Genomic DNA, 26,907 nt, shown 5'->3' with positions numbered 1-26,907 from the left:
TTTTCGGCAACTTGCCGTCACCCATCATAGTCGTCACGGGGTGACGCCTGTATGGTCGTGAGTAGTCGCCCAAAGAGGCGTACATTTTTCTGGGCGCTGCTGGATTTTCAATATGCTGAAAATTTTCGGAGACCTGCTGCGACTATGACGGTGCCGGCAAGTCGGCGAAAAAATCGTGTAAGTGGGACAGGCCTTTTATACCATTATATTTGAAGAATCAATTAATTTACGGATGACCCAAAAAAAAAAAGCAAATTAAATTTAAAAACTGTTCTAACATTAACAATGTAATATGAGACTAAGATATAATGCAATTTGAAACAGTGGGCAACAAACTACAATGGAATAAGGGTACTATTATTTGCAAGTACACGTCACCAGATGATACATGAGAATTTGGGAATCTTTATCGTAACTCTATGTGGAGTTGAGGGTATTAAAAAGTTGACAATGTGAGGTTCTTAATTACAAAGTAAACTAGTGGTTAATTTTCTTTGTCATGTTGAATCTGGATATGACTTACCCGTGGTACATCATCATCTTCATCATCATCACTTTCATCATCAGCCACTGCTGGCAAATGGCAGTATGGACCAGATATCAAAAAATTTTCATAGCTCAGTTGCACTTTGTAATGGCAGGAGGCATCACTGTCATATTCTGTCACAGAGAAAGAGAGGGTTAAGTGACAAAGTTTACAGATTAAGTCTAATGTGGGAAAAATACAAGACTTTCAAATTCGATAAGAAAAATGACAAGGTAAAATATTTTTAAACGTTAAGAGACAAAATGGTGCACATAGGAACTGGAGATCCTGATACTTGAAAAAAAAAAAAAAGATTGGCATGAAGGTGCAGCAAATAATTAGAGAGGTTAATTATATATTCGCTTATATTGCAAGGTGTGGGCAATATAATAATAGATTTGGTTTGGTTATTGTACAGGGTGCTGGTGCGTTAACATGGAGTAGTGTGTACAAATATTGTTTTCATGTTTAAAAATATAATTGCATTGGAATCAGTGCGGAGAAGGTTCAAAGACATAAGACAGAAAGAGACTGGACGAATTGAGAGAGAATAGAATCCAGGTAGGAAGATATAAGTTCTTCAGGACTCCTGCTTATCAGAGGAAGTACAAGGATGGGAGATATATTTTTCTTGATTCACATCTCCTTTGATGTCCCGTTTTCACATCTTACCCTTCCTTATCTTTGTATCTGCCTCTCCCGACTCACAGACTGAAGAAGGGTCATGAGCCAAAACGTCACCCATTCCTTCTATCCAGAGATGCTGCCTGTCTCACTGAGTTACTCCAGCATTTTGTGTCTATCTTGGCAGATGATTTGTGGGATGATGGTTGATGTGTGGGATGAAGTGACTAATGTATGGAGGGAGGTGAAACAGGTTGGATCAATACTCATTGGAATTTAGAAGAATGAGGGTGCAGCAACAAGATGGTATTTTGGACACAGGCACAAAAAAAAAACTTGACTGGAAGCCTTATTTATAATCTTTATCCTAGGAGTTGGGATTCATCTACGTGAGCAGTCTAGTACGCATGAGCAAAAATTAAAACCGGAAAAAAGAGAGTAACAACAATAACATAACGGAGATATTACTTACGCTGCTGTGGCGCACCAGTCGCTGCAATTCGACAGGGAGGTCCATGGGACCCTGAATCTGACGCCACACTAGCACCAGCGTCGTTATCGCTGTCTGATGCCATGGCAAAAGGCAAAGCTTCAAAGTTGGCACTGATTTCTTCTGCCAGATCAACACAAAGGTCAGCTGCATTCCGGTGTGCCTGACCCTCTGCGTAAGCAAAGGGACGACATCCAAAGTTTGCGCGAACTTTAGTATTCTGTTCAAAACAAGTAGAAAGGGACAATCATTAAGAACTTTGTGAATCTGTTTCCATATGACATTAGACAAGATTTGTGCCGCTGTGACAAGCTCAACGACAGCATCCGCAAATTAAAATTATGCATTATTTTTATTCTTGGTATCACCTCATTTGGCCAAATGTGGGTCCTCAATAACTAAAACCAGACTGTCATTAAAGTACATCAATTCTTTATATTTGATATTTGATGGTTGAATATTCTCAATTGAAAAGAAAGTCATGCATCTATAAGACAGAAACAAGGAACTGCAGATGCCAGTTTATTTTAAAAGAAAGACACAAAGTGTGGGGTAACTCAACGGGTCAGGCAGCATCACAAGAGAACATTTGTGGGTAGATAATTGATATTTCGGGTCTGAAGAAAAGTCCCAACCTGAAATGTCATCTATCCATGTTCTTCAGAAATGCTGCCTGACCCGCTGAGTTACTTTTGCACTTTGTGTCTTTTGTTTTTTGCATTTATAGGACTTTGCGTCATTTAATAATCTTTCTAGCTAATATTATATTTTCAAAATGTAGTTTATGTTTTAATGGTAGAAATGCTGCACATAGGGTGCACGTTGGAATGGGTTTTATTCTGAACTTGGCTAAGAGGCATATATTGTCCAGGGATATAGTAAAGCTTTCCTGCTCCAAAATAGTGCATAGTGAACATGTTCAGTTTTAAAACCTCATTCAAAAGACAATCTAAAACCGTGTCACTTTCCCAGTTAAAGCTCTTTCAGGACTCATGTTGCAATTTACATTGTATTTTTATTTTGTGTACAGTGTACACCATCTTAAACGTAGAAAAACATCCCAAGGTGTTTCAAGGGAGCACCGCTAAGAACAATGTGATATCAAACTGCACAAGGAACCAGTCTGAAGAAGGGTTTCGGCCCGAAACGTCACCTATTTCCTTCGCTCCATAGATGCTGCTGCACCCGCTGAGTTCCTCCAGCAATTTTGTGTACCTTGCACAAGGAGATACTGGGGTAGATAACCAAGATTAATCAAGCCTGTGAGGTTTAACAACTTAAATGAGGGGGAAAAAGGTGTAGCGATTTAGATGGGGGCAGCTCCAAAACCTATGTAGAGTAATTAGATGCAGGAATCAGTAAGTCTTCAGAATTGGAAAAGTGTAGATTTCTTGGAGGAAGAAGAATGACAAAATCATCTCTCTTTAACATGCCACTCAGCTGCAAGTCTTGCTTTTTAGGTGTGAAATAAATAACTTTGAAGTAAAATTGCATTTGCATTGCCTCTTTGCAAACAAAATATTAAACCGTCACTTTTAGGGTCATAAATACAACACAGCATAGTTAAGAAGAACAAAAAAAGAAAAAGGTCAATACAGCCTTCATCAATCTCTATAAAACACAGATTGTTGCTGTGCAGTTTACTTTGAGTGATTTTGCAATGTCAGACACTATCTAATTTGAAGATGCTGTTGTTGAGCTTGTCACTGCGACACAAATCTGTCTAATGTCAGGACAGGTGAGGGTCTTGCTGAACGTACAGACAATATCTTGTTATGTGTTCACAGCTAGAAATCTTCATCTGTCTAGTTGTACTTCTCAACTGCAGGATGGATGAAGAACAATGTATGCTCTCCAGGCTGCAGGGAAGTTATATAACCAGAAGCAGCTTGTCGACTAGCAAAATAGTTCAAGTTCAAGTGAGTTTATTGTCATGTGTCCCTGTATTGGACAATGAAATTCTTGCTTTGCTTCAGCACACAGAACATAGTAGACATTTACTACAAAACAGATAAGTGTGTCCATATACCATAGTATAAATATATACACACATGAATAAATAATCTGATAAAGTGCAAATAACAGAAAATGGGTTATTAATAATCAAAGGTTTGTCCGAGCCAGGTTTAATAGCCTGATGGCTGTGGGGAAGTAGCTATTCCTGAACCTGGTTGTTGCAGTCTTCAGGCTCCTGTACCTTCTACCTAAAGGTAGCAGGGTGATGAGTGTGTGGCCAGGATGGTGTGGGTCTTTGATGATACTGCCAGCCTTTTTGAGGCAGCGACTGCGATAAATCCCCTCGATGGAAGGAAGGTCAGAGCCGATGATGGACTGGGCAGTGTTTACTACTTTTTGTAGCCTTTTCCTCTCCAGGGCGCTCAAATTGCCGAACCAAGCCACGATGCAAGCGGTCAGCATGCTCTCTACTGTGCACCTGTAGAAGTTAGAGAGAGTCTTCCTTGACAAACCGACTCTCCGTAATCTTCTCAGGAAGTAGAGGCGCTGATGAGCTTTCTTGATAATTGCATTAGTGTTCTCGGACCAGGAAAGATCTTCAGAGATGTGCACTCCCAGGAATTTGAAGCTCTTGACCCTTTCAACCATATATAAATGGGGCTGTGGGTCCCCCTCCTACTCCTTCCAAAGTCCACAATCAGTTCCTTGGTTTTGCTGGTGTTAAGGGCCAGGTTATTGCGCTGGCACCATATGGACAGTTGCTAGATCTCTCTACTATACTCTGACTCATCCCCATCAGTGATACGCCCCACAACAGTGGTGTCGTCAGCGAACTTGATTACAGCAGTTTACAGTAAATAGTTTACAGCAACCTCAGCCCTCACACTGTAGGCGAAGGCTACAGCACCATCTTTCTAATAATTCACAGAGGGATTACCTAAGCAACATGCATCCTCTTTCAAGGCTGCCCAGAGCGATAAATCAGTTTGTACTAGGACCCAGTACAGATGCTGCATACATTTTAAAGGTGAGCTAGTGTGCAGTAAATGGCAGTTACAATATTCACAAATGTGCTACAGTTGGGATTATACTTAATCTCAAATGTAAGAATCCCCCTACAGGTACTTCTACTTTCATGCAAACATGAAGTAAAGCAGAAAAGTCACATTATATGTAATTACATTTATTTTTTCAATATTGTAGGGCAGCATAGTGACGCAGCTGGTAGAGCTGCTGTCTCACTGCTCCAGACACCGGGGTTTAGGTGCTGTCTGTGTGGAGTGTGCACATTTTTCCTATGACTGCTTGGGTTCCTTCTGGGCACTCCAGTTTCCTTCCACATCCCAAAGACATGATGGTTTGTGGGTTAATCGGACTCGGTAAATTGCCCCTCATGTGCAGGGGGTGGATGTGAAAGTCGGATAACATAGCACTAGTGTGAACAGGTTGATCGATGGTCAGTCAATAAAGGATTATCAAATCTTAAACTCATAGAAAAACATAGAAAAGAAAATAGGTGCAGGAATAGACCATTCGGCCCTTCGAGCCAGCACTGCCATTCAATATGATCATGGCTGATCATCCAAAATCAGTACCCCGTTCCTGTTTTCTCCCCATATCCCTTGACTCCGTTTGCCCCAAGAGCTATATCTAACTGTCTCTTGAAATAATCCAGAGAATTGGCCTCCACTGCCCTCTGAGGTAGAGAATTCCACAGATTCACAACTCTGGGTGAAAACGTTTTTCCTCGTCTCAGTCCTAAATGGCCTACCCCTTCTTCATAAACTGTGATCCCGGGTTCTGGATTTCCCCAACATTGGGAAATTGTTTCCTGCATCTAGCCTGTCCCAATCCCTTAAGAATTTTATTTGTTTCTATAAGATCCCCTCTCATCCTTCTAAATTCCAGTGAATACAAGCCCAGTCGATCCATTCTTTCATCATATGTCTATAGCTTGTATTAGCTTGCATTATAAATGAATTGATTAAAAACAAATTAAAAGCAAATAGATTACCTTTTTCTGAATGTGAACTACTGGCCACATTCCCCCAGATACATCCTCCAGGAATGGGCTGAGTCGCTGCCCACAATAGGTGAAATACACTCTGCCCTTTGCTGGTTGACCCGGTGGTGGAGGGGTTCCGTCACTTCTCTCCCAACCAATACCTGCGACATCACCTAAATCAGGAGAAAAATAAATAAAGGGCAAAAGACACATATCTTTCTTCAAACGTGCTAAAGAAACTTGTGAATTCCACTGCAACAATGACCAAGTTAGTTTAACTAGCAATAAACACTGGGATGGGTCTGGGGGCTTCATGATCCCACTAGAACTCGCTGTTATTTTCAACCAGAATTTTCGGATCACTGAACTCACCTTCCCCCCAGTAGCATCATTTGAATTCCTCGCCTTCAAAGCCCTTTCCTCCATGACAGTCATCCTCATTTACCGGCCACCTAAACCAAACCCCTCCTTCCTATCTGACTTCACTGAACTCCTCACACTTGCCTCATCCTTCTCCCCACGTCTGCTGCTACTTGGTGACTTAAATATTCACATGGACTCCCCCACCTGCAAGCTCGCATCTGAATTCGCCTTTTTACTTGACAACTTCTCTCTCACTCAGCACGTCACCTTTCCCACCCATGACAAAGGTCACATCCTTGACCTGGTCTGCTCCACAAATCAACCGGTACTCGACCTCCATCCTTGCCTCTTCCCCCTCTCTGATCATAAGCTTATATGGTTCACCATCCCTTCTCCGACACCTCGCCCCCGCTTCCTCCGAGAAATCACCTTCCGTAATCTAAAATCCATTGATCCCCACCATCTCTCTGACTTGCTCTCCACCACTCTCCCCCTGGACTCAACCCCCATCTCACCTGATGATCTCACAAACCATCTCAACTCCACCTTGTCTTCCTCCCTTAACACTATGGCCCCCCTCAGAACAAGAACCGTAACTTTCAACACATCTTCACCCTGGTACACACCTGCACTTCGTAAACTGAAACAGACTGGTCGCCGACTTGAACGACTCACAAAGAAATCATCTCTCACAGTCCACCTTGAAGCTCCCACCTCACTGACTACAAAGCTGCCCTCATTGCTGCAAAATCTGCCTACCTCTCCTCCATATTCACCGATCCCTGCCTAAACCACAGAACCCTCTTCTCCACAGTGGGCAACCTCCTCAAGCCTCGAGCCAACACTCTCCCTACCTCTACTCCGGCTCTCTTCAACTCATTCCTCCACTTTTTCGCTGATAAAATCAGCACCATCTATCAATCTTTATCCCCTGTACCCGACTCCCCAGCATCTACTCCACCACCTACCAAGGCCCCTCCTTTCAACATCTCCACTGACCTCCTTACCCCTCCTCCACACTGCTTCCTCTCCCAGTTTGACCTGGTTACCCCTATTGAAATCTCCAAACTCATCAGCTCTTCCAAACCCACGACCTGCTCCCTCGACCCTCTCCCCACTCCCCTGCTGAATTCCTGCCTCCCCGTTCTCTGCCCCTACCTCACTAATCTCTTCAACTCCTCATTGTCCCAAGGAATTGTCCCCTCCGCTTTCAAAACTGCTGCTGTTACACCAATCTTAAAGAAACCTGGTCTTGATCCCTCCTCTCTCATTAACTACCGCCCAATCTCAAACCTCCCCTTTCTTTCAAAAACCCTGGAGCGTATCGTTGCGTCGCAACTTCATTCCCACCTCCTTGCGTATAACCTACTTGAACCCCTCCAATCTGGCTTTCGCCCCCTCCATAGCACAGAAACTGCTCTCCTCAAAGTCCTCAACGACCTCCTCACCTCTGCTGACACCGGTTCCCTCAACATCCTCATCCTCCTCGACCTGACCGCAGCCTTCGATACAGTGAACCATAACATCCTGCTCACCAGACTCAAAGACCTCGGCATTGAAGGCTCTGCACTCAGCTGGCTCCGTTCCTACCTTTCCAACAGATCCCACTTCATCTCTCTCCACAACCACACCTCTGCTACAGCCACAGTCACTCAAGGCGTTCCCCAAGGCTCCGTACTCGGCCCCCTCCTCTTCATCATCTACATCCTCCCCCTTGGTCAGATACTCCGCCACTTCAACCTGGACTTCCACTGTTACGCTGACGACACCCAGATCTACCTCGGCACCAAATCCCCCCACAACCCCCCCCTCTCCCATATCAACTCCTGTTTGTCAGCTATAAAAACCTGGATGCAACATAATTTCCTCAAACTCAACAGCGATAAGACAGAATTCCTCCTCATAGGCTCCAAAACCACGCTCAGCAAAATCAATAACCCCACGCTCACCATCGACGGTACCACTGTCTCCCCATCTCCCCAGGCCCGCAACCTTGGCGTGATCTTTGATTCCACCCTCTCCCTTGAGCCTCACACCATGTCATTAAAACCTCCTTCTTCCATCTCCGCAACATCGCCAAACTCAGACCCTCTCTCACACCTCCCGCTGCTGAAAGACTCATCCATGCCTTCATCTCCTCCCGACTGGACTACTGCAACTCACTTCTCCTTGGCATCAGCTCCACCTACATCAACCGACTCCAACTGGTCCAGAACGCAGCCGCCCGACTCATCACCCACACCAAATCCTGGCATCACATCACTCCAGTCCTCAAACAACTTCACTGGCTTCCCATCTCCCACCGGATCAACTACAAAATCCTGATCCTCACCTACAAAGCCCTCCACCATCTGGCCCCCCCATATCTCACTGACCTCCTCTCCCCCTACCAACCCTCACGGTCCCTCAGATCCACATCAGCCGGTCTCCTCTCCATCCACAAGTCCAACCTCCGCAGTTTTGGGGACAGAGCCTTCATCAGGGCAGCTCCCAGGCTCTGGAACTCCCTCCCCCAACTGATCCGCAATTCCGTGTCCCTCACCATCTTCCAGTCCCGCCTCAAGACCCATCTCTTCACCTCTGCCTATCCTTAGCCCCACGTCCCCCTCCCTTTTCATCTGTGCATTAATTGCCTCATATTGTGTTTTGTATTGAATTCTGTCTTTACTTTGTGTACTAGTCATGTCTCTACTATTTATTTCATTCCCCTTACATGTTTTTCCTCTACCTGCTAAATTTTTGTAAGGTGTCCTTGAGACTCTTGAAAGGCGCCCATAAATAAAATGTATTATTATTATTAGAACTAATTGTTCATGTGTCAGGGGAGCCACAATTTCCTCTCTCAATTGCTCACTTACTTCAAATTACAACGTATGCACAAATTCTTTATACTTTGTAATGTACTTCAATAGCTCTTTGATGCCCCATGGACAAGGAGAGAGAAATAAATCCTAACCAAGCAGAAGAGGCCACAACAATGGTAGTACAAACAAGTGTACTTACATCGTATGCTCAGGTTAATCTGCAATTATATAGTGCCGATAACATAACAGAATTTGCTTGAAGCATTTCATAGGAGCAATAATTGAACAAAATTTGTCAACATGCAGAAGGCATTAGGGTGGGTGGCCAAAAGCTTGATAAGAAGCTATGTCATGGAGGAGGAGAATGCGTTGTTGACATGGAGGACCTGGGAATGGAAGCTATTTGTAGGGACAAACCAAGCACGAAGGATGGGCAGAAAGAACAGTAGGGAGGAGAGAAAGAATGGGATAAGGGGGTGGGTTAAAGAAGAGAGAGAATAGGCGACATAGTGGAGGGGATAAAGAACAGGAGAAAAAGAGGAGGGGGAAAATGAACAGGAGAATAGGACAACTGTAGAAAGAGCAAGGGCGCAGGTACAGAAAAGCAGGGAGAAAGCGCAAAGAGTAGGAGTAATAGAAGAGGAAGAGAGTAAAAATAAGGGTGAGAGAGATGGGGTAGAGTTTGTAGCAGCACCCACAGAATACGCATTCTACTTAGTCATTATTCAATTTGAAGAAATATCTGTTCGTCCAATGTTTGACAACCAATGCTTTAAACCAAAAGTGGATTTGGGATGAGAGGTCATGGTGCGTTAGAGCTTAGTGTTATTTGATATGCTTGTGGAACCTGACATTGTGCTTTAGAATGCTTTCACTGAACTACAGGCTGTAGCTGTAAATGAGAACTAGGAAGGGCCCAGATGTAGATCACTGGTGACGACATGTAGAACTGACAGAAAACAGCTGTTCTTCATCTACAATAAAACAGTGGAATTGGAACCAGGCAAGGGCTAACAGCCAGCTGAATAAAGAACGTTAGGTTTCAGCCTACAAACAACAGAAACTTCATGCCTAACGTCATCTGGAATATAAATAATAATATTGCAACTGTGTGTATCTGCCACTGATAATGTAAATCCCAAGTGGATGAGTAATACTTGCATACCATTCTATATTAGCAGAATGAAGCTTGCGCTTGCAAGTTTTTCCAAAAATAACGTCTAAAGTATTAACAGAATCAGCCGAGGAACCCAAACATATAATGATGTGCAAAAGCTCCTGAAAATTCAGTACTGATATGACACTTTGAAGTGGTTCTGAAATTTTGATAGATTTGAAATATATTAAACCTGTCGCCATTTACCAGGTGACAAGGTGACATCTAATCGGACACTCTTCCACTGCAGCAGACTGGATCCATTGTAATGCACAGCTCTCCCGTTGCTGCAGAAAGAGAAAGAAATAAACTGAAAGAGGGCTTTTTATTGCTGTCCAACAAGCACCAGTTTTGTCCAACAAAGTCCTGATGAGTTTAAAAGTTGCACAGGAAATAAATCCTTGATTATCTTAAATAATGTTTAAAGAGCCATGGAAAACAAAGTAGATAATCTAGAGTTAATCTAGAGATTTATAACACAGAGTAGATAATCTATAAATAAATAGAAATATGGCAGGGCATCTCAGATCTATGTAAAAACAAAGAATTTGCAGATGCTGATTTACACAAAAGGACACAAAGCGTTGGAGTAACTTAGCCGGTCAGGGAGCATCTCTGGAAAACATGGATAGGTGGTATTTTGGGTCAGGACCTTTTTTCAGACACAAGAAGTAGGGCCCCGAGTCAAAACATCACCGAACCATGTTCTCTAGAGGTGCTGCCGGGCCCACTGAGTTACTTCAACACTTTATGTCCACTTCAGATCTTTGGAACACACATCAACAGCCAAGTAGAAACTGTAGGATATTTCCATTCTCTTAGACAAATAATCTTTCATTAAATAACATTTTATAAAAATGATTTATTTATTCTTAAGACATTGCTAATTGTCTAATCATTGGGAAGTCTAGTGAAGCTGAAGTTAAACCTTCCCGTGTTTTCCAAAAATTTGCTGTAAAATGGCAGATTAACGGCACGTACTTGTGGAAAAGGCAGGTTCCAACTGGATTTGTCCAAGCTCCGTCCCTTTTTTCAGCCTCTGTTGCAAATCCAAAAGACACTATGGGGCCGCTGTCATCATCTGTGTCTCCATAGGAAACAATTTCCAGCTCCCAATAAAATGAAGGTGCCTTAAGGGAACACAATTGGACACCATCATCCAAAGCGATCTGGTTTTTCATGAGCATTCAAAAATTAAGAAAATATGCAACCTTGATAAAACGAGTATCATTATATCATAATTTTGGATACTCCGCAGATGTTATCATATCCCCCAAGATGGTGCAAGTCACAGGGAGGCAGTAATATTCCCAATAGAATGTAACAGATCTTTGTTTAGCAAAGGTCACTCTGGCAACAGCATAATTGAAAAGGGAGCAACAGATTCTGGAAAAGGAATTACAATCAACTGCTGGGTAGCTGTTGTACAGATTGTAGCACAGGGAAACAACAATAGAGATTGACTGGAGAGACTAGGGGTCAACACTGGTGAAATCTGTTCAAACTATCTTCATATGTACTGTACCATTCATATGAAAAAAAAGGGTCTGAAACCAAATACTCAACTGTTAATTTCTTCATTAAATGTGAAAGTAGTTTCTAAATGAAATCATCTGCTTAACCTGAACATGAAGCAAAAATACAAAGGTTTTACAATGTAATGTTGCAAATACTCGTAAATCAGGCCAATCTGTGAGGCATAGTGTACAACTTGAGTTGGACCTCACATCACAATCTTTTCTGATGAGCACTGGTGTGAAAATTTAGTGTCTCTGAGATTTTCAGTAGTTTCTGTTTATATTGTCTAATCCAAGTTATTTTCTCCAGATTTTAACATTCATTTTTCCCTCCATCTATTGCAGGAAATGGGTAACAACACGTTAAGCTAGTTTACTAATCTAGACTGTGCATTCGTCGTGGTCTCGACAATAGAACTGAGAATAATTTTGAATGCCTATTGCCAGAATCCTACCTGCACAGGTATCTGTGACGTAGCGTAGATGAAGGTCCCGCGAGGTAAGCCCCCTCCTGCACTTGGATCAGCGAGAAACGTCACAGCAGTAAGATAGGAGGAAAACATGCAAGCACGTACTGGAGGGAAAACTCGTGAGGGGGACCAGGTAATTTCTTTCGGCTGGAGTAATAAAGAAAAAGCAAAACTTTTAAGTTAAAATTTCTTTTAAAACCAACAAAAATGAAGTTATTTTAATGCTGCGGAACAAAATGATACCCACATAAACAACTATCATGTATGTGTACACTGTGGTTGGCTCGAATGTAATCATGTATTGCCTATCAACTAACCGGTTAGCATGCAACAAAAGCTTTTCATTGTACTTCAGTACACGTGACCATATTGATTGATTAGTAGGACTGGGTGTTACAATCCCTAAGATTTCACTACAATTGACATTCTTGGTTATGACCTTGATTAAACTAAACTTACAAATAATCACTAGACAACAATTTGGATCAAGTCACAAAATTGATTGATTAATTGAAAGGTGGATCATAAAACAAGCCATTCCACACCGACCATCAATCTCCCATTCACATTAGTTCTATTGACACTTTTGCATTCACTTCCTACACGAGGAGCAATTTATAGAGGCCGTTTAACCTACAAATACCAAAGTAGAATATATCACAGTATGTTATATTATAAAACAATATGAACAAATTGAAATTATAAAATGAAAATAAGCTAGAATTGGAATTTGGTTTGAAAAAAAAGGTATGAGTTCTACATCTATCAACAAGCAAGTGTGGAGATTTTAACCTGTGACTATTAGGTTAACATAATAGCATTGCTGAGGCCCAGGTTTGGCCCTTAGCAATTCCTTCTCTAAATCTCCACCTTCATTCTCTTGAGATGTTGCCCCAATGTCTGCGTGGTTTGCATGAATTGGTTCAAAATGCTCCTGCAAAGCGTTTTGAGAAATGTTGCCACAATATAAGTGCTTGATGAAAACAAAGCCTTAAAGAGATTGTCACACAACTCAGGGTCAACTTACATCAAAAAGGTTCTTGTTCAATGAAGATAGACACAAAAAGTGGGAGTAACTCAGCGGGACAGGCAGCATCTCTGGAGAGAACAAATGGGTGATGTTTCGGGTCGAGACCCTTCCTCAGACAATTTACAGTGCCCTCCATAATGTTTGGGACAAAGACCCATAATTTATTTATTTACCTCTGTGCTCCACAATTTGTGATTTGTAATAGAAAAAAAAAATCACATCTCAAACTTAAAAGCCCTGTCCCACGGTACGAGTTCATTCCAAGAGCTCTCCCGAGTTTAAAATAAATCAAACTCGTGGTAAGCACGGATAATGAACGTAGCGGGTACGTCGGAGCTCGGGGATGTCACTTAGCGCTAACGGCAGGTACTCGGGAAAACTCGCTAACGGCAGGTAAGCACAGGAAGACTCGTGAAAATCTTTCAACATGATGAAAAATGTCCACGAGAGCCTCGAGTACCGACGAGTGGCCATTACCGTAAATCTCCGAGTTTGAATCAGGGCAAACTCAGGAGAACTCCTGGAATGAACTCGTAACGTGGGACAGGGCTTTTACAATACCAATCTGACTTAAACGAGTTTCTCCTTCTAGTGATGGAACTTCAGTGTTGCAATTCCACTCTTCAATCTCACTAAATATGCAAACAGTAGAGGAAATATGACTCAGATCAGCTCCCACTGGTTTGCGCCCCATTGCGTAGTTATTAGTGACCTCTTCAGATAAAAGACAAAGGAAATGAGGAGGTGAAAAGAATATTCTTTAGACTAGAGCAAACCATGCATCTAGTTATATGCCACAAAACAATAAGTAATTATGTGAGTCTTTTATATAATCCTTGCAGCAGCATTACCTGTCTCCTGTCAGTCTGCAGAGGAGGCGGAGGGGGGCGAGCACAGTCCCGATATAACATCCGTAATCTTTCGCATTGAGACTCCACCACCACCAGTCGCTCACCTGCAAACAGAAGGGCATTTCTTCTTACCAAGGAATGGAAAGATATTTGCAAGGCACAAACACACGAGGACTACAAGTGTCACCAATGATTGCCATAATTATACTCAGTGAAGGCATCATAACAACTCACAGAGTCATGGAGTCTTACTGCGTGGAAACAGACCCTTTGTCCCAACTTGCCCACACCGGCCAACATACCCCGTCTACACTATTCCCACCTGCCTACGATTGGCCCATATCCCTCTAAACATGTCCTATTGATGTACCTGTCTAAATGTTTCTTAAACGTTGCGATAGTACCTGCTTCAACTACCTCCTCGTCCCATAATAGCTCGTTCCACACACCCACCTCCCCCTGTATGAAAAACTTCTTGTATTAGTTTAGAAACAAACTGATTTTAATCTTTGGTGAAGAAATATGATTAAATCCCCAATGGATAAAAGAGGCAAGCAATCAATTGGTTAAATGTAGAAAACGTCACCTTTATTTATAATCACACATGGAAGATTTTAAACCAACATTCCTTATTGGGGAACATAGTTAATTACTAATCATTGCAATATGCTTGGAATTATACGTTTAGGTGTAATGCAGTGTTCAAATTTCCTACGTTTGGAGCCGAAGGATAAGGAGAACATGACTGCAAATTTGTATTCTTTTGATTGTAATTTGCATGCTTGGATTCCATAAAGATCCTTTAATTTTCAGTGACTGTGCACATACATTCGTTGGCCACAGTTAATTAAACACAATTGTTTACACTCCATGTCCGTATATTTGAAGGAGACTGATAAAACAAAAATAGGCATTTCCATGAATGCAAAAGTTATGATTCCATTTCATTTCATGGGATTTTGGAACAGCAAGACATACCTGGACTGCACTCCTGCGCCACCAGGTTCAGGACTTCCACTGCAGCCGGACACTGCTGAATAAACTCCTCACAGAATAAACTATCTTCCAGCAACTGGGCCATCACTAAGCACGCTCTGTGGAAAAATAAATCAGTTAATTCAACAAAACAATCAGAATCCTTGACTGCAATGGAAGAACATAAATCACAATCCTTTAACAATATGAAGGTATAAAATTGTGAAAACGCACACCTTCAGATTCAGGGACAGTTGCTTCCCAGCTGTTATCAGGCAACTGAACCATCCTACCAACAACTTGAGAGCCATCCTGAGCCACTAGCCGCCTCATTGGAGACCTTCGGATTATCTTTGCTCGGACTTTACTGGACTTTGTCTTCCACTCTATCCGGAAGTGGCGGCGCTGCCTTGCAGCTGCGGCTCGCCTGCAGTCCGTTTGTCTTTTCTGTTTTTTGTTTTCTCTTGTCCCGTTTTTACAGTTTATTTCGGTTTATTTAGTTGTGTATGTGTGGGGGGGTGGGTGTAACATGTTTTTTGACTCTTCCTTCGGGGGGGGGAATGCGACCTTTCCTGCCGTATCCCCCGTCTCCGCGTCCGTCTGCGCTGAGGCCTATCGCGGAGCTGGCGGCCTCCAACTGCGACCGACCTCGAGGCTGCGGAGGCAGAGCCAGCACTTACCAACGCGAGGCTGGCCGACCGGGGCTGTGGTTGCGGTGCGACCCAACTTCCGACCCGACTATGGAGCCTCGGAGGCTCGGCTGCGGGCCAGTGGACGACATCATCGGGAGCTCGAGTTCTGTCCCGCAACTACAGCTGCGTCCGCTGGACTGGAGGATGGCAGCTTCGGCAGCTTCGACCGCCCCGGGCCGCGGAGTTTGAACCGGCCCGTTTGCGGAGCACGGATTCAGCCGCGGGACTTACCTACCATCACCCAGCGGGGTCACAACATCGGAGGCTTGGATTGCCTCAGCGCAGAGGGAGAGCAAGGAGGGAAGAGACAATGACTTTGGGACTTTAAACTGTGTTGAGTGTTTGTTATTTATTCTATGTTATGACTGCAGGCTAAACCATTTCGTTGCACTGAAAAGTGCAATGACAATAAATTGAATCAAATCAAATCATTTATCTGTACACTGTCAATGGCTCGATTGTAATCATGTATCGTCTTTCTGCTGACTGGTTAGTACACAAAACAAAATCTTTTAATTGTACAATAAATTAAACTGACTAACAATGTTTGTTAACCAAAGAATAAAACAAATCAGATACCAAAATTGTCTCAGATTTCACCCTTTATTCTCAAGTTTTATAATATTCACAAACCAAAACTTTGTGTAAACTACTAATTATAAAACAGTGTGTCTTGTATCACCATAACACAATACTTTCACGATAAAAAGCACTGCCATAAAGGTATTCATTGAGAAATTTATCGCCAAATATATAGATAATAAAGGCTACCAGGAAAACTAACAATCTACCAATCCAAATTGTATTCATGTGCATGATGCAACTAAGACTTGACAAATCGACACGGGAGCATCAGTTATACTCTTCCTACTTATTACTTAACAGCAACCTGGAGACTACAATGAAATCATTGGTTTATCTACAGCATTAAAGCTGGTTCCATTTGCTGAACTGCCGATCAAAACAATCACTTTATTGGCATGGCTAACTAATAAAATCACAATCTGAAGATTTCCTTCCACAGATGCTGCATAACCTGCCATGTTCCTTCAGCAGTTAAAATTTTGCTCAAAATTTGAGCATTTGTAGTCACTTGCATCTGCAAAACAACCATCTTCCTTTGAAGGATCATTTAGCTGATTTCTGCCTTTGGCTCACATTTCCAGCATTCATTGTTTTTATTTTCATTCACTTATTAATTGGTAGCTTCTCCTATTTATTTACTAATTATCTATTCAACTCTCTTTTACCTGGCTTCATTAGATTTTTAATTTGACGTTTGTTCTGCAAAGACCTTAGATTTCCTCCTTCCCATCATTGCCTTTCTTTGCACTTTAAAAACATCCATATGGGGAAGAAACTGTCGTCGATTCTGGTCAAGACCCTGCATCTGTCCTGTTCGGTTTTTGCTCCAGTCTAAAACTGAAGTGTCTGCAGATGCTACATAAATCTTTCAATTACTTAAATAACAGAAATTCAAATCTGGGTCATATCATCAAATTCACCGAACTTGTATTTGAAACACAATGTCGCACAATACTAACATAATCCTAATGCTAAAATGTTCAATCCTAATCTTTGTTTATACATAATGTCAACATTAAGACAAATATTTGAAAAATATTTTCAAGAGTCGGCAGGTAAATTGTTTCAGGTAAAACAAAAAAAAAATCAAATCTGCAGGGAACAAGTTAACAGGCCAGATACAAATGCAAGAATTAAAGATATCATTGCCTAATCTTAGTTACATTACCTAGTTCTTATTTCAGCTACAAGTCGCACTACTGCCATCACTGGGGTGGAGCCATCACCGACTGCTGGGAGGGAGGTCAGAATAGAGAGACTGCCTTCTTGTGGAAGCAACATTGATTGAACTGCCTGGACTACTTTCTCAGTGATGGACAGCTTATGCAGAGGCAAGGCCTATAAAGTATAGAGAAGATTCAAGTTCAAATATTAAGATGCAAGCATGCCATATATTATAACCTGCATTATTAATATTTTCAAGTAGATCACCTTATCTGTAATTACACTTTTGCTTGCCTTTCCCCTCAGCATTCCTCCTGCCTTTTGACAGCACACAGCTAACTGCAAATTGGATTGCAGTAAACCCACAAAGCTTTTAAATCAATCAAAATTGAATTCTCCAACTTTGAATAACTTTCGGTTCCTCTCAGAAGTGACCATTTTTCTTTGCCATCTTTTATTGTTCTATGTTCTGGCTTGCTGTGCACACCCCAGTCGTTAGACTAGACTTCACTCAAGATTAGCAAAACATTACATGGACAAACAGACGCAATGGCACATTTAAAGGCAGCGTGCTACACGTGGCGACTCTTTGTATACGGTATTCAAAATAAAGATTTTCACTGTGATGTCACATGTGATAATAAAGTATCAATAAATCAAAGGCTAATCATTTCACCTTATTACAGATATTCACTTTGTTCAACCCATTGCCCTCACATACCTTTTCTGCCAGCGAGACTAACTTGTTTTCCCTCTTTCACAGGTCTGATAAAGGGAGAGAGAGAGAGAGAGAGAGAGGCAAGTGGAGATTGCAGGGGTTTTGACGACGAGAGTAGCCAATGTTGTTTGTTCGTTTATGAAGGGATGTAGGAATAATACAGGAAATTATGGGCCGGTGAGCCTCATCAAGTGGTACGGAAGCTATTGAAGAGAATTCCGAGGGATAAGATTTACTTGCATTTGGAAGAGTGGTACAGAACATGTATGGAATGCTTGCCTTCATCAGTCGTAGCCTTGAGATCAAGAATCGGGAAGTCATGCTGCATCTTTATAAAACTTTGGTTGGGCTGCATTTGGAGTATTGTGTGCATTTCTGGTCACCCCATTACAGGAAAGATGTGGAGGTCTTGGAGAGGGTATAGAAAAGGTTTACTAGCATGCTGCCTTGATTAGAAGGCTTTTGCTGTAAGAAGAGGCTGGCCAAACCTAAAATTAATTTATCTGAAGCGTCAAAGGCCGTGGGAAGACCCGATAGAAACATAAAATTACGAGAGGAATTGATAAGGAAGACGGTCAGAATCTTTTCCCCAGGGTTGAAATGTCAAAAGCGAGAGGACATAACTTTAAGCTCAGTGGGAAAGTTTAAAGGAGATGTGCAGGGCAATTTATTTTATATGCACACCGAGAGGTGGATGCCTGGGACATGCTGCCAGGGATGATGGTGGAAGCAGATACAAAGATGATGGAAGAGGCTTTTAGGAAGCATATGAATATGCTTTGAATGGTGAGCTATGGATCACATGCAGGCAGATGAGATTAGTTTAATTTGGCATCAGGTTTGGCACAGGTTTGTAAGCTGAGATCCTGTTCTGTGCTGGGCTGTTCTACGTTCAATACACAAGGAATGGAACAGCAAAGCTCTCATTTATCAATCAACTTAATGGCTCCAAAAGCAGAATCATCTTGGTAACCTAGGCCTCACCAATCAGACATATTCTTTCTCCTCCCTAACTCTCTCTATAACTTTACACTAACTTGTTTTCTCATTTAAATTGAGATAAAATTTGGCAAAAACTTAGATCAGACAGCACCAGTGGATAGATAAATAGTATTCATGTTTCAAGTGGAAGTTCCCTCATTTTTCAGTCTTGACGAAAGATTATTTTCTTAGTGTTTCTTCTCTAAGTGTTTCCAGCAATTTCTGTTTTTATTTTAGACTTTCAGCATCTATATTTTTTACTAATTTTAAACAAACAGTTTATTCTGGATTAATATTGCCACAATGGAATGTTTAACACCAGTACATCAGTGCTATAAAGTGGATCTGATTTCTGTATCTCTAAAATTAACTAAACTAAACTCACCTCACATCGTGGAGTACACAGTCTCGATAATGGAACAGTTACTGTGTCCGAAGCTTTCGATACCTTTCGACAATTAGACAAGGGCAGCCGGACTGTGGCGATACCTTCTTGCTCATTAATGGAGGTCACCACTCCAATGCTTCCAGATATCCCCTTCCCTGAAACCTGAAAAGAAGATCGACTCATAATCACAAATAAATGTACATTTCAGTAACAATGGCAAACATTAAAAAAGGATACCGCAGTTTTATTCAACAAGCGTAACAATTACGACAGAAATTCAGACAATCACTAGACATCAGCGATCTTGCCTCTTCTCTCTCTATCCACCTGTTCCATCCCCAGAAATACATTATAATCAATTTTAGCAACCCTCTTACAATATTCCTTCAATACCTTTCCCTTCAATGAAACAGGAGCACGCTGTTCAGTTATTCTGAATGTTCCACTATTTAATCTGAGCAGAATTTTACAATTTATTGCCCCAGTTATGGATCTGTCTGGCTTGCTAAACCTGCACTTGCCGAGATGAGCAAGCCCTCAACATGGTTATCATCGGCAGCCAATGATGAGTAAAGACAAACTCAAAAAAAAACACAGGCTGGTCCCTGAAGTCAGATCTTAACCATGAAACCCTGAACTTTGACGGGTGGTTCAAACACAACGAGGTTGAACATCCTGGCAGAACTCTGAATATCTAGGAGTAGCGCCAACATTTACAAAATAATTAATAATAATAACTGTCGATCTTCCACGTAAATTTGTTTTTACACACATGAATGAAAACAAGAGATTACCTGCACTTCAGAACCTATTTTAATTGTTTCCTTGAAGCCACCGAGCGCACAGAGTGCTGCCACTGCCTGTCGACCAATAGCTTGTAGCTTTGCCAACTTTCTTCCACTGCTACTTCCGTTCTCCAAGACGCTCTCTGCATATTTACCAAGCTGAGGGATGTACATTAAAGCTCGAGATAGAACCTGCCAGATAGAGAAATGACTTCAGTTAACACTTAAAAAAGGAAACTTGTACAATGCCTTTAACATAACCAAATATCCCAACGAACTTTATAATTACGGTCCAGAGAAATGCTACAGAGATGGACACTTAAAAAATTAAGTGGGTTTTTGAAGTGAGAGAGATTTGTTACGTAGAGAGGAAAGAAGGCTGAAAATTCCATCGGTGACTGCACAGTGAAAGGGGAGGACAGTAAAATGTAAATCGCAGTCACGTCAGATGGAGTCGATCAGATCAGAGACGGGAACCACGAGTGGAGGTAACAAAGGCACAAGGTATTCAAGAGCAGGGTAACAAAAATACACAGGAAGTACAAAGGTGTTGCAGAGGGAGAAATAGGCATTGTTGGTCTCCTTTTGAAACTCAGCTTGGGGTTGAATAGGTTGTGCCGGCATTCCGGAAAATATTGGATCAAATTCTAGGCATAGAGTTTCTGACAGTTGCACAGAAAGCTTGCCTTTACATTGTCAATGATGAGCTGCAAGAAGTTCTGGCTTATCCTTTACGTTGCCTGGCAACCATTGCAGATTGGATGGTATTTGGCGGGGGGGGGGGGGGAGGGGAAGATAAAAACAGAGCATCATCGGCATACAAATGAAAACTATTTACAGATAATGTTGTCACCAGGCAATGTAAAGATGTCATGAAATGGGTTCAAGAATTGGTAACCTCAGTTCGCTAGATGTGCGAATGAGGAAAAACTATTGTAAATAAAAATATTTTGGGAATCTGTGCTAATCTAAGCAAGAATCTGTAAAAACGATCAAAATAATTGTTTACTAAATAAGAAGTTTTACTCCCAGAGCATGAATCTGTTTTACTGACCTTCTCTGCTGTGGTGGTCCATATCTGAGCAGTGCTGAACTCAGGAGCCATGAGTAAATTGTGTAGCAGAGCAATCACCTCTGCTGCCATGCTGTTTGCCACATGACCACTGATGAATGGGCGGACTGGGTCTGTCCTACAGGAAGAAAAAAAATAAATCAAAAGGACCCAATTGAATTAACGGCAGCCTACAAATATTCAGGTTACACTTGTTTCACAATTTATTTTAGTTTAGAGATACAGCATGGAAACAGGCCCTTCAGCCCACCGAGTCCGCGCCGACCAGCGATCACCTGTACACTAGTTCTATCCTACACACTAAGGACAATTTTATAGAAGCCAATTAACTTACAAAACTGCACATCTTTGCAATGTGGTGGGAAACCAGAACATATGCTATAACAGCATTTCAGACACTTGGATAGGAACATGCAAAGGGAAGGTTTAGAGGGATATGGGCCAAACACAGCATATGGGACTAGCTTAGATCGGTATGGATACATTGAGCCGAAGGGCCAGTTTCCATGATGTATGCCTTTATCACATTCATATTTCAAACAAATGCTTTTTGCCATGATCAATCTCAATGATTCAATGATACTTTATTGTCACGTGTACCTAGATACATGTGGAATGCTTTGTTTTGCATACAGTTCCTGATCAAATAGATTTTATTTAGAATATTGGATGCATGTAGATGGATGACAAGATGTCAATTTTTAATCACTCATTGAATTAACTCGTCAGCCACTGTTGATGGATCAGAGGTTAGTGTAGATTCAAAACCTTGGAAGGATTTTGCCTCTATGGTCAAGGCAGATTATCAATATAGATGACAACCCTGTGGGAGATCTTTGTTGAATGTTCTTGATCGACTGACATAGGTTATCATTTCTCAGTTTCCCTAACCCTTGAAGTCAACTGATTTCTGATTCAACCCATGGTATTGTAAAACAATACCATGATTTATTTTGCTTCTTGTATAAGATTTACCGTGTACTATAGCCGCGAAAGCTGGCCACAAGTACTTCCTAGTTCAAAAAATGTTAGTTCAGAAGGCTCAGATCACTTGTCAACTTTTAATGAAGAGGAGGAACAGTTTTATTGTCTCCTACACCGAATGGTCATTATTTCTCCATTCTCTCTCATCTCATACCTGGCAAGTTCTGCATTTTTTTCTCTGCAAATGGATGTCTGAGCAGTCTTTTTTTTATCGCCAGTTGTCAGTCCACTATTAGCCTCCTGAGCAGCAACGTCCACTGGTGGTCCCACACTTACAATTAGCCCTGATTGCGCCCACTTGGTAGCCTTGCGCAAGGCTGCTACGGCCTCTTCTGTTATAACTTCACAATATCCACTCTGCAAACCAAAGGCAATGTTAAGCAACATGTTTTATTTCAACATAACTTATATCATGTGTGCAGTTATTTATAATTCAACATTGACCCACTTGATGCAATCAGTGCATGAACTTTTAGTTCCCCAAAAAGAAACACGCATTTTTATTTTTATTATCCACAATGAATTTTATTCATATGGAATAGTAGATTCAGAATGCAAGGTATGGATAGCAATGTGTTGCTTTAGAGCTAATATCAGACTCTTCAACTGACCTCTTCTTATATGCAAGGGATGATTTTTAATCTTCCAACAAACCACGTTGAGGCCCTTGCACTTTCCTTTATCTGCATTTTCTCTATAGCTGTAACAGTATATACTGCAATCATAATTTACTCTTTAGCACTACCTGACATACTCATGTATAATATGATTTGCCTGGATTTCACTGTATCTCAGTACATGAAAATAATAAACCAATAATTCTCAAATCATCTAGCTGGTTACAATTATACACTACTCCTTGCACTACAGCAATCCCAAAGATAGACACAAAAAGCTGGAGTAACTCAATGGGTCACCCAGTATCTCTGGAGAAAATAAATAGGTGACGTTTTGGGTCGAGACCCTTCTTCAGATAAATCAACATTTGAAAAGTTAGACACAAAAAGCTGGAGTAACTCAGTGGGTCAGGCAGCATCTTTGGAGAAAAGAAATAGGTGATGTTTCGGGTTGAGACCCTTCTTCAGACTGGGAATCAAGGGAAAGGGGAACAAGAGATAAAAACGGTACTTAGAGAAAATGTATGGAAGACCATTCATTTAGAATTATTAAACCACTACTATAATCCTTTTGCTTTTACTCCTTTTCACAATATGATTACATTTGTGATCCTCCAATTCTTGCTGACTATTGGGAGTCCCATGGTATAACCCCAGCATAGTGAATGCCCCTCTCATATTCCAAAGCTCTCCTCATACGATATCATTAAATGATCCCTGCAGATAGCCCCTCTGAATAGTGCCATCCTGTTCTCCCATAACAGTATTGCAAATTCCCTTCCTCCTCTTTTGCATTCTGCTTTGTTATATCTGGAACTTCTATACTAAAAAACATTAAGCATGCATCCCGCCCTGCCCTCAGCCACATATCTGTGATTGCAATAACATTATAATTCCAAGTACATCCATGCTCTAAGCTTATCTGACTTACAGTCCTAAAACTGAGGAAAATAAAATGACTTCTGTGGCATGCTAATACAGCTTCCCTGATATACACAAGCTCAAGAGAGCCCTTTTTTCCTCTCAGAAGTCTCGCGACAGCCACACTGGGCCATGTTCAGTCTCCAGTTCAACCTTCAGTCTGTGCGAAGAAAACTACAATTATCTGAAATTAGTAAAAATTCTCTGAAGTAAATGAGTCTTCATACAATCCCTTACCTTAGTCATATCTCGATCCATCTTCACTACTTTCTCCATGTTAGCCCCAGTGCCCAGTCGGAAAGGACGACCCTCTGAACTGCTGCAAATGAATGGGATGAGATTATTACATAACAGTCGACCAAATATTTCAATTCATAACCGCACTGTTATCGTACTTATGGCAATTTCTCTTCTTCGCACGGCTATCTGAGAATATCAACCACATCTAAAATTGAACTGGAGTGACAATAGGGCCCAATTTCAAATGTTACTAAATTAAGAAATGAAATTGCCTCAATCAAATCTTATTTTCTTAAATGTTTCAATTAATTCCAAAATATCACTTATAAACCCTATTCCTAGTCTATTCTCTCTGGAAGGAAATATTTGGTGACATTCCCCATATATATGGCAGGGCATGAAGAGGTGAGGTATAGGCTGTTAAAAACAAAGTGATACCACCCATGGCTCAGTATGTCTCTCACCTACAGATCAAAAGGGTGTGGGTTCAAGTAATGTTCCAGAGATTAGATGGAGCAGATGCAGAACTGTTGGAATGATTGTCTGAAGAGTTCTTCCCCATGAACTTCCACAAAATAACTTATCTGGTTAAAGCAGAAAATACTGGAAGCACTCAGCAGGCCAGGCCAGGCCGCCTCTATAGTAAGAAAAAGAGTTAAAGATTTCAGGTAGAAAACCCTGCATCAGAACTGGGAAATAAATAAAATAATTAACTTTACATAGCAGGAAAGATGGGGAGGGAAGTAATATATCTGATAAGGTGCAACGAGGGTCACTATGGAGATAAGTAGCATAGGTCATCTTGTTGAATGGTTATTGGGGGCATCTGAAGAAAGAAAATGAATAGATCATGAAATTAGGTCAGTTAGAGAGTGAGAATACAGACCAAGGAAAGGGAAAGATGTAATATTCAGATCTCAAGGGCACATCCCGCAAGCCAAGCGGTGCTGATAGAGAGGGAAAAAACTGAGCCAAAGCATAAATAAACAACTTGCAGTAGAATAGCCCGACTCTGACACACAGAGTGTGTGTTACGTGAAGTGGTAGGATTTGATATTGAATACAAAAAGCTGAAGATAGAGAAAAATAGTCCACAAAGTTAGTAATGATTCATTCCGGAAAGTACACACCTGGATATCAATTTGCAACAGGTATTGAATCTTAATGTTTCAACTAACGATTTGAGCTAAACTAAATAGAAATTAAATACTCAAAGGTGTTTTTTTTGTTGTAAAAGTGGGGACTTAGTTGTTGCCCTATCCACCAATCTCTGGCTGTAGTTCCTATCATTCTGACATTCTTATCTAGACCAGCAAGAAACCTCTGGATGAAAAGATCACGAGAAAAGGCAATGCCAAAGCAGAATATCACAGTGCTTTCAAGAGCGAGCAGAGCTGCCAAGTAGTACGGATTTTCCGTATCTCGTACGGGAATGCGATAAGAATGCTGAAATACGATTTTGCGTTGTTAAATACGGATTTTTTTTAAACGGCCATAGATAATCGTAACAACGAGTCGTCACAGTACCGGCCGAGGTGCAGCAGGCGGGTGGGAACAACCGAGATCGGCCCGACTTCCTGTTTCATTAACATTCCACTGGCCAATGGAAAAGTAATAACCCTGTGAAATTGACTTAAGATCTTGCTGCTTAATAAATATGTAAGGATATAAAAAGTCATACTGTACCTCTAAAAATTATAGCAGATTAAATCTATTAGTATTTTATATTTCAAGATCTAGATGATTATTTTTGTAAGCGTTGATCTACCACGGTGCTTGGGGTTAAGAGGCTGGGATCTCTCTATCTCTCGTTCTTTCTCTCTATCTCTCCCTCCTTCTCTCTCGCTGTATCTGTCTTTCGCTCTCTCCCTCCCTCTCTCGCGCTCTCTCTATCCCACTCCCCATCTCTCTCTCTCTCTCTCTCTCTCTCTCTCTATCCCATTCCCCATCTCTCTCTCTCTCTCTCTCTCTCTCTCTCTCTCTCTCTCTCTCTCATCTCTCTAGGTTGTGGGCTGAGGAGCTTTTTTGTTCAAGTTCGTGACACAACTCACGAACTACCTGAATTTTTAACGTATTGTGTAAAAATATTATATAAATCATACCAGAAACTCGTCGACCAAAACCAGCACTTTCTTATTAAATATGAGAAAAAGGTCCAATTTTCCGAGTAGTAATTGTCCAACCAATGCACGTTTGACATTGAGGTCAGACGCAAATTGACCAATCCTGCGCTTTGTTTTATGGTCGCTAGGCAGCGAGGACCCTGGGATCATGGCTGCCTCCTCATTACATCAAAACAATAACAAGGTTTCCAAGGAATAAAGGTCGTGCTAATCTTGATGATCATTTTGTTTTCAATTGATTTATCTTTATAAAGTTATGATGTGAACTGTTAGATAAAAATGATAAATAACAAATGTAGAGCTAGGGTTAGGATTAGGGTTAGGGTTGGGGTCAGTGTCAGTCAGTCTGTCGGTTGGGCTTGTCGGTAGGCCGATGGATGTTGTGGAGGATCGGTTGGGCTGTTGGGACACCGGTGGGTCGTGAGAGTGGCTGGGCCGCCAGTGGGTGCTGCGAGGGGTCGGACGGCCGGTGGGTGCTGCGAGGAGTCAGTCGAGCTGTCGGTAGACCGGTGTTGCAGCGAGCGAGCGGGTAGACTGATGGAGCCCGCGCTATGGTGGTGCTGAAGGTGGCCCGGGCGGCATGCAGGACAGAACTGTTCCCCACCATCATCACCACGATGATCAAGAAGGGCATGCTGGCCGAGGTGGATGCGCTACGGGGACACATGTACGCAGCCCGCAGCCGGTCCCAAGCGGCTCCAGTCGGGGGCAGCTCTGGAAGGGGGGGGGGGGGGGGAGTTAGGGGTAGGGTTAAGGTTAGGCATTTTCCTGTCAGTGTAAGATGCCTTAGCCTTCCCCCAGCCTGGCACTGCCCCAGTCCCACTATGGCCGTGACCCCCACTCTGCACACTGGCAGTCAGTGGGTTTCAG

The 26,907-nt window shown here is 41.8% G+C and overlaps 1 protein-coding gene across 6 annotated transcripts in view; it reads right to left on the bottom strand.

Annotated features, from left to right (window-relative positions):
• Positions 1–26,907, bottom strand: part of hectd4 (HECT domain E3 ubiquitin protein ligase 4) — a 180,089-nt gene that overhangs the window by 40,740 nt on the left and 112,442 nt on the right. For all 6 annotated transcript variants that reach the window (XM_033043699.1, XM_033043705.1, XM_033043702.1 and 3 more), the window contains 14 exons: positions 23,912–23,993; positions 22,291–22,493; positions 21,135–21,270; positions 20,090–20,272; positions 19,293–19,457; positions 17,213–17,382; positions 14,771–14,886; positions 13,793–13,896; positions 11,897–12,058; positions 10,906–11,054; positions 10,132–10,211; positions 5,611–5,774; positions 1,623–1,860; positions 524–660 (listed from right to left, as the gene is read on the bottom strand). In XM_033043699.1, the coding sequence (XP_032899590.1) occupies positions 524–660; positions 1,623–1,860; positions 5,611–5,774; positions 10,132–10,211; positions 10,906–11,054; positions 11,897–12,058; positions 13,793–13,896; positions 14,771–14,886; positions 17,213–17,382; positions 19,293–19,457; positions 20,090–20,272; positions 21,135–21,270; positions 22,291–22,493; positions 23,912–23,993 (2,089 nt within the window). The remainder of the gene's footprint in view (positions 1–523; positions 661–1,622; positions 1,861–5,610; positions 5,775–10,131; positions 10,212–10,905; positions 11,055–11,896; positions 12,059–13,792; positions 13,897–14,770; positions 14,887–17,212; positions 17,383–19,292; positions 19,458–20,089; positions 20,273–21,134; positions 21,271–22,290; positions 22,494–23,911; positions 23,994–26,907) is intronic.

This window comes from Amblyraja radiata, chromosome 25 (genome assembly GCF_010909765.2).
Source record: "Amblyraja radiata isolate CabotCenter1 chromosome 25, sAmbRad1.1.pri, whole genome shotgun sequence".
NCBI classification, from domain to species: Eukaryota; Metazoa; Chordata; class Chondrichthyes; order Rajiformes; family Rajidae; genus Amblyraja; species Amblyraja radiata.
Note: the sequence above shows the minus strand (reverse complement) of the source record. Positions and strands in the feature narration are given on the sequence as shown.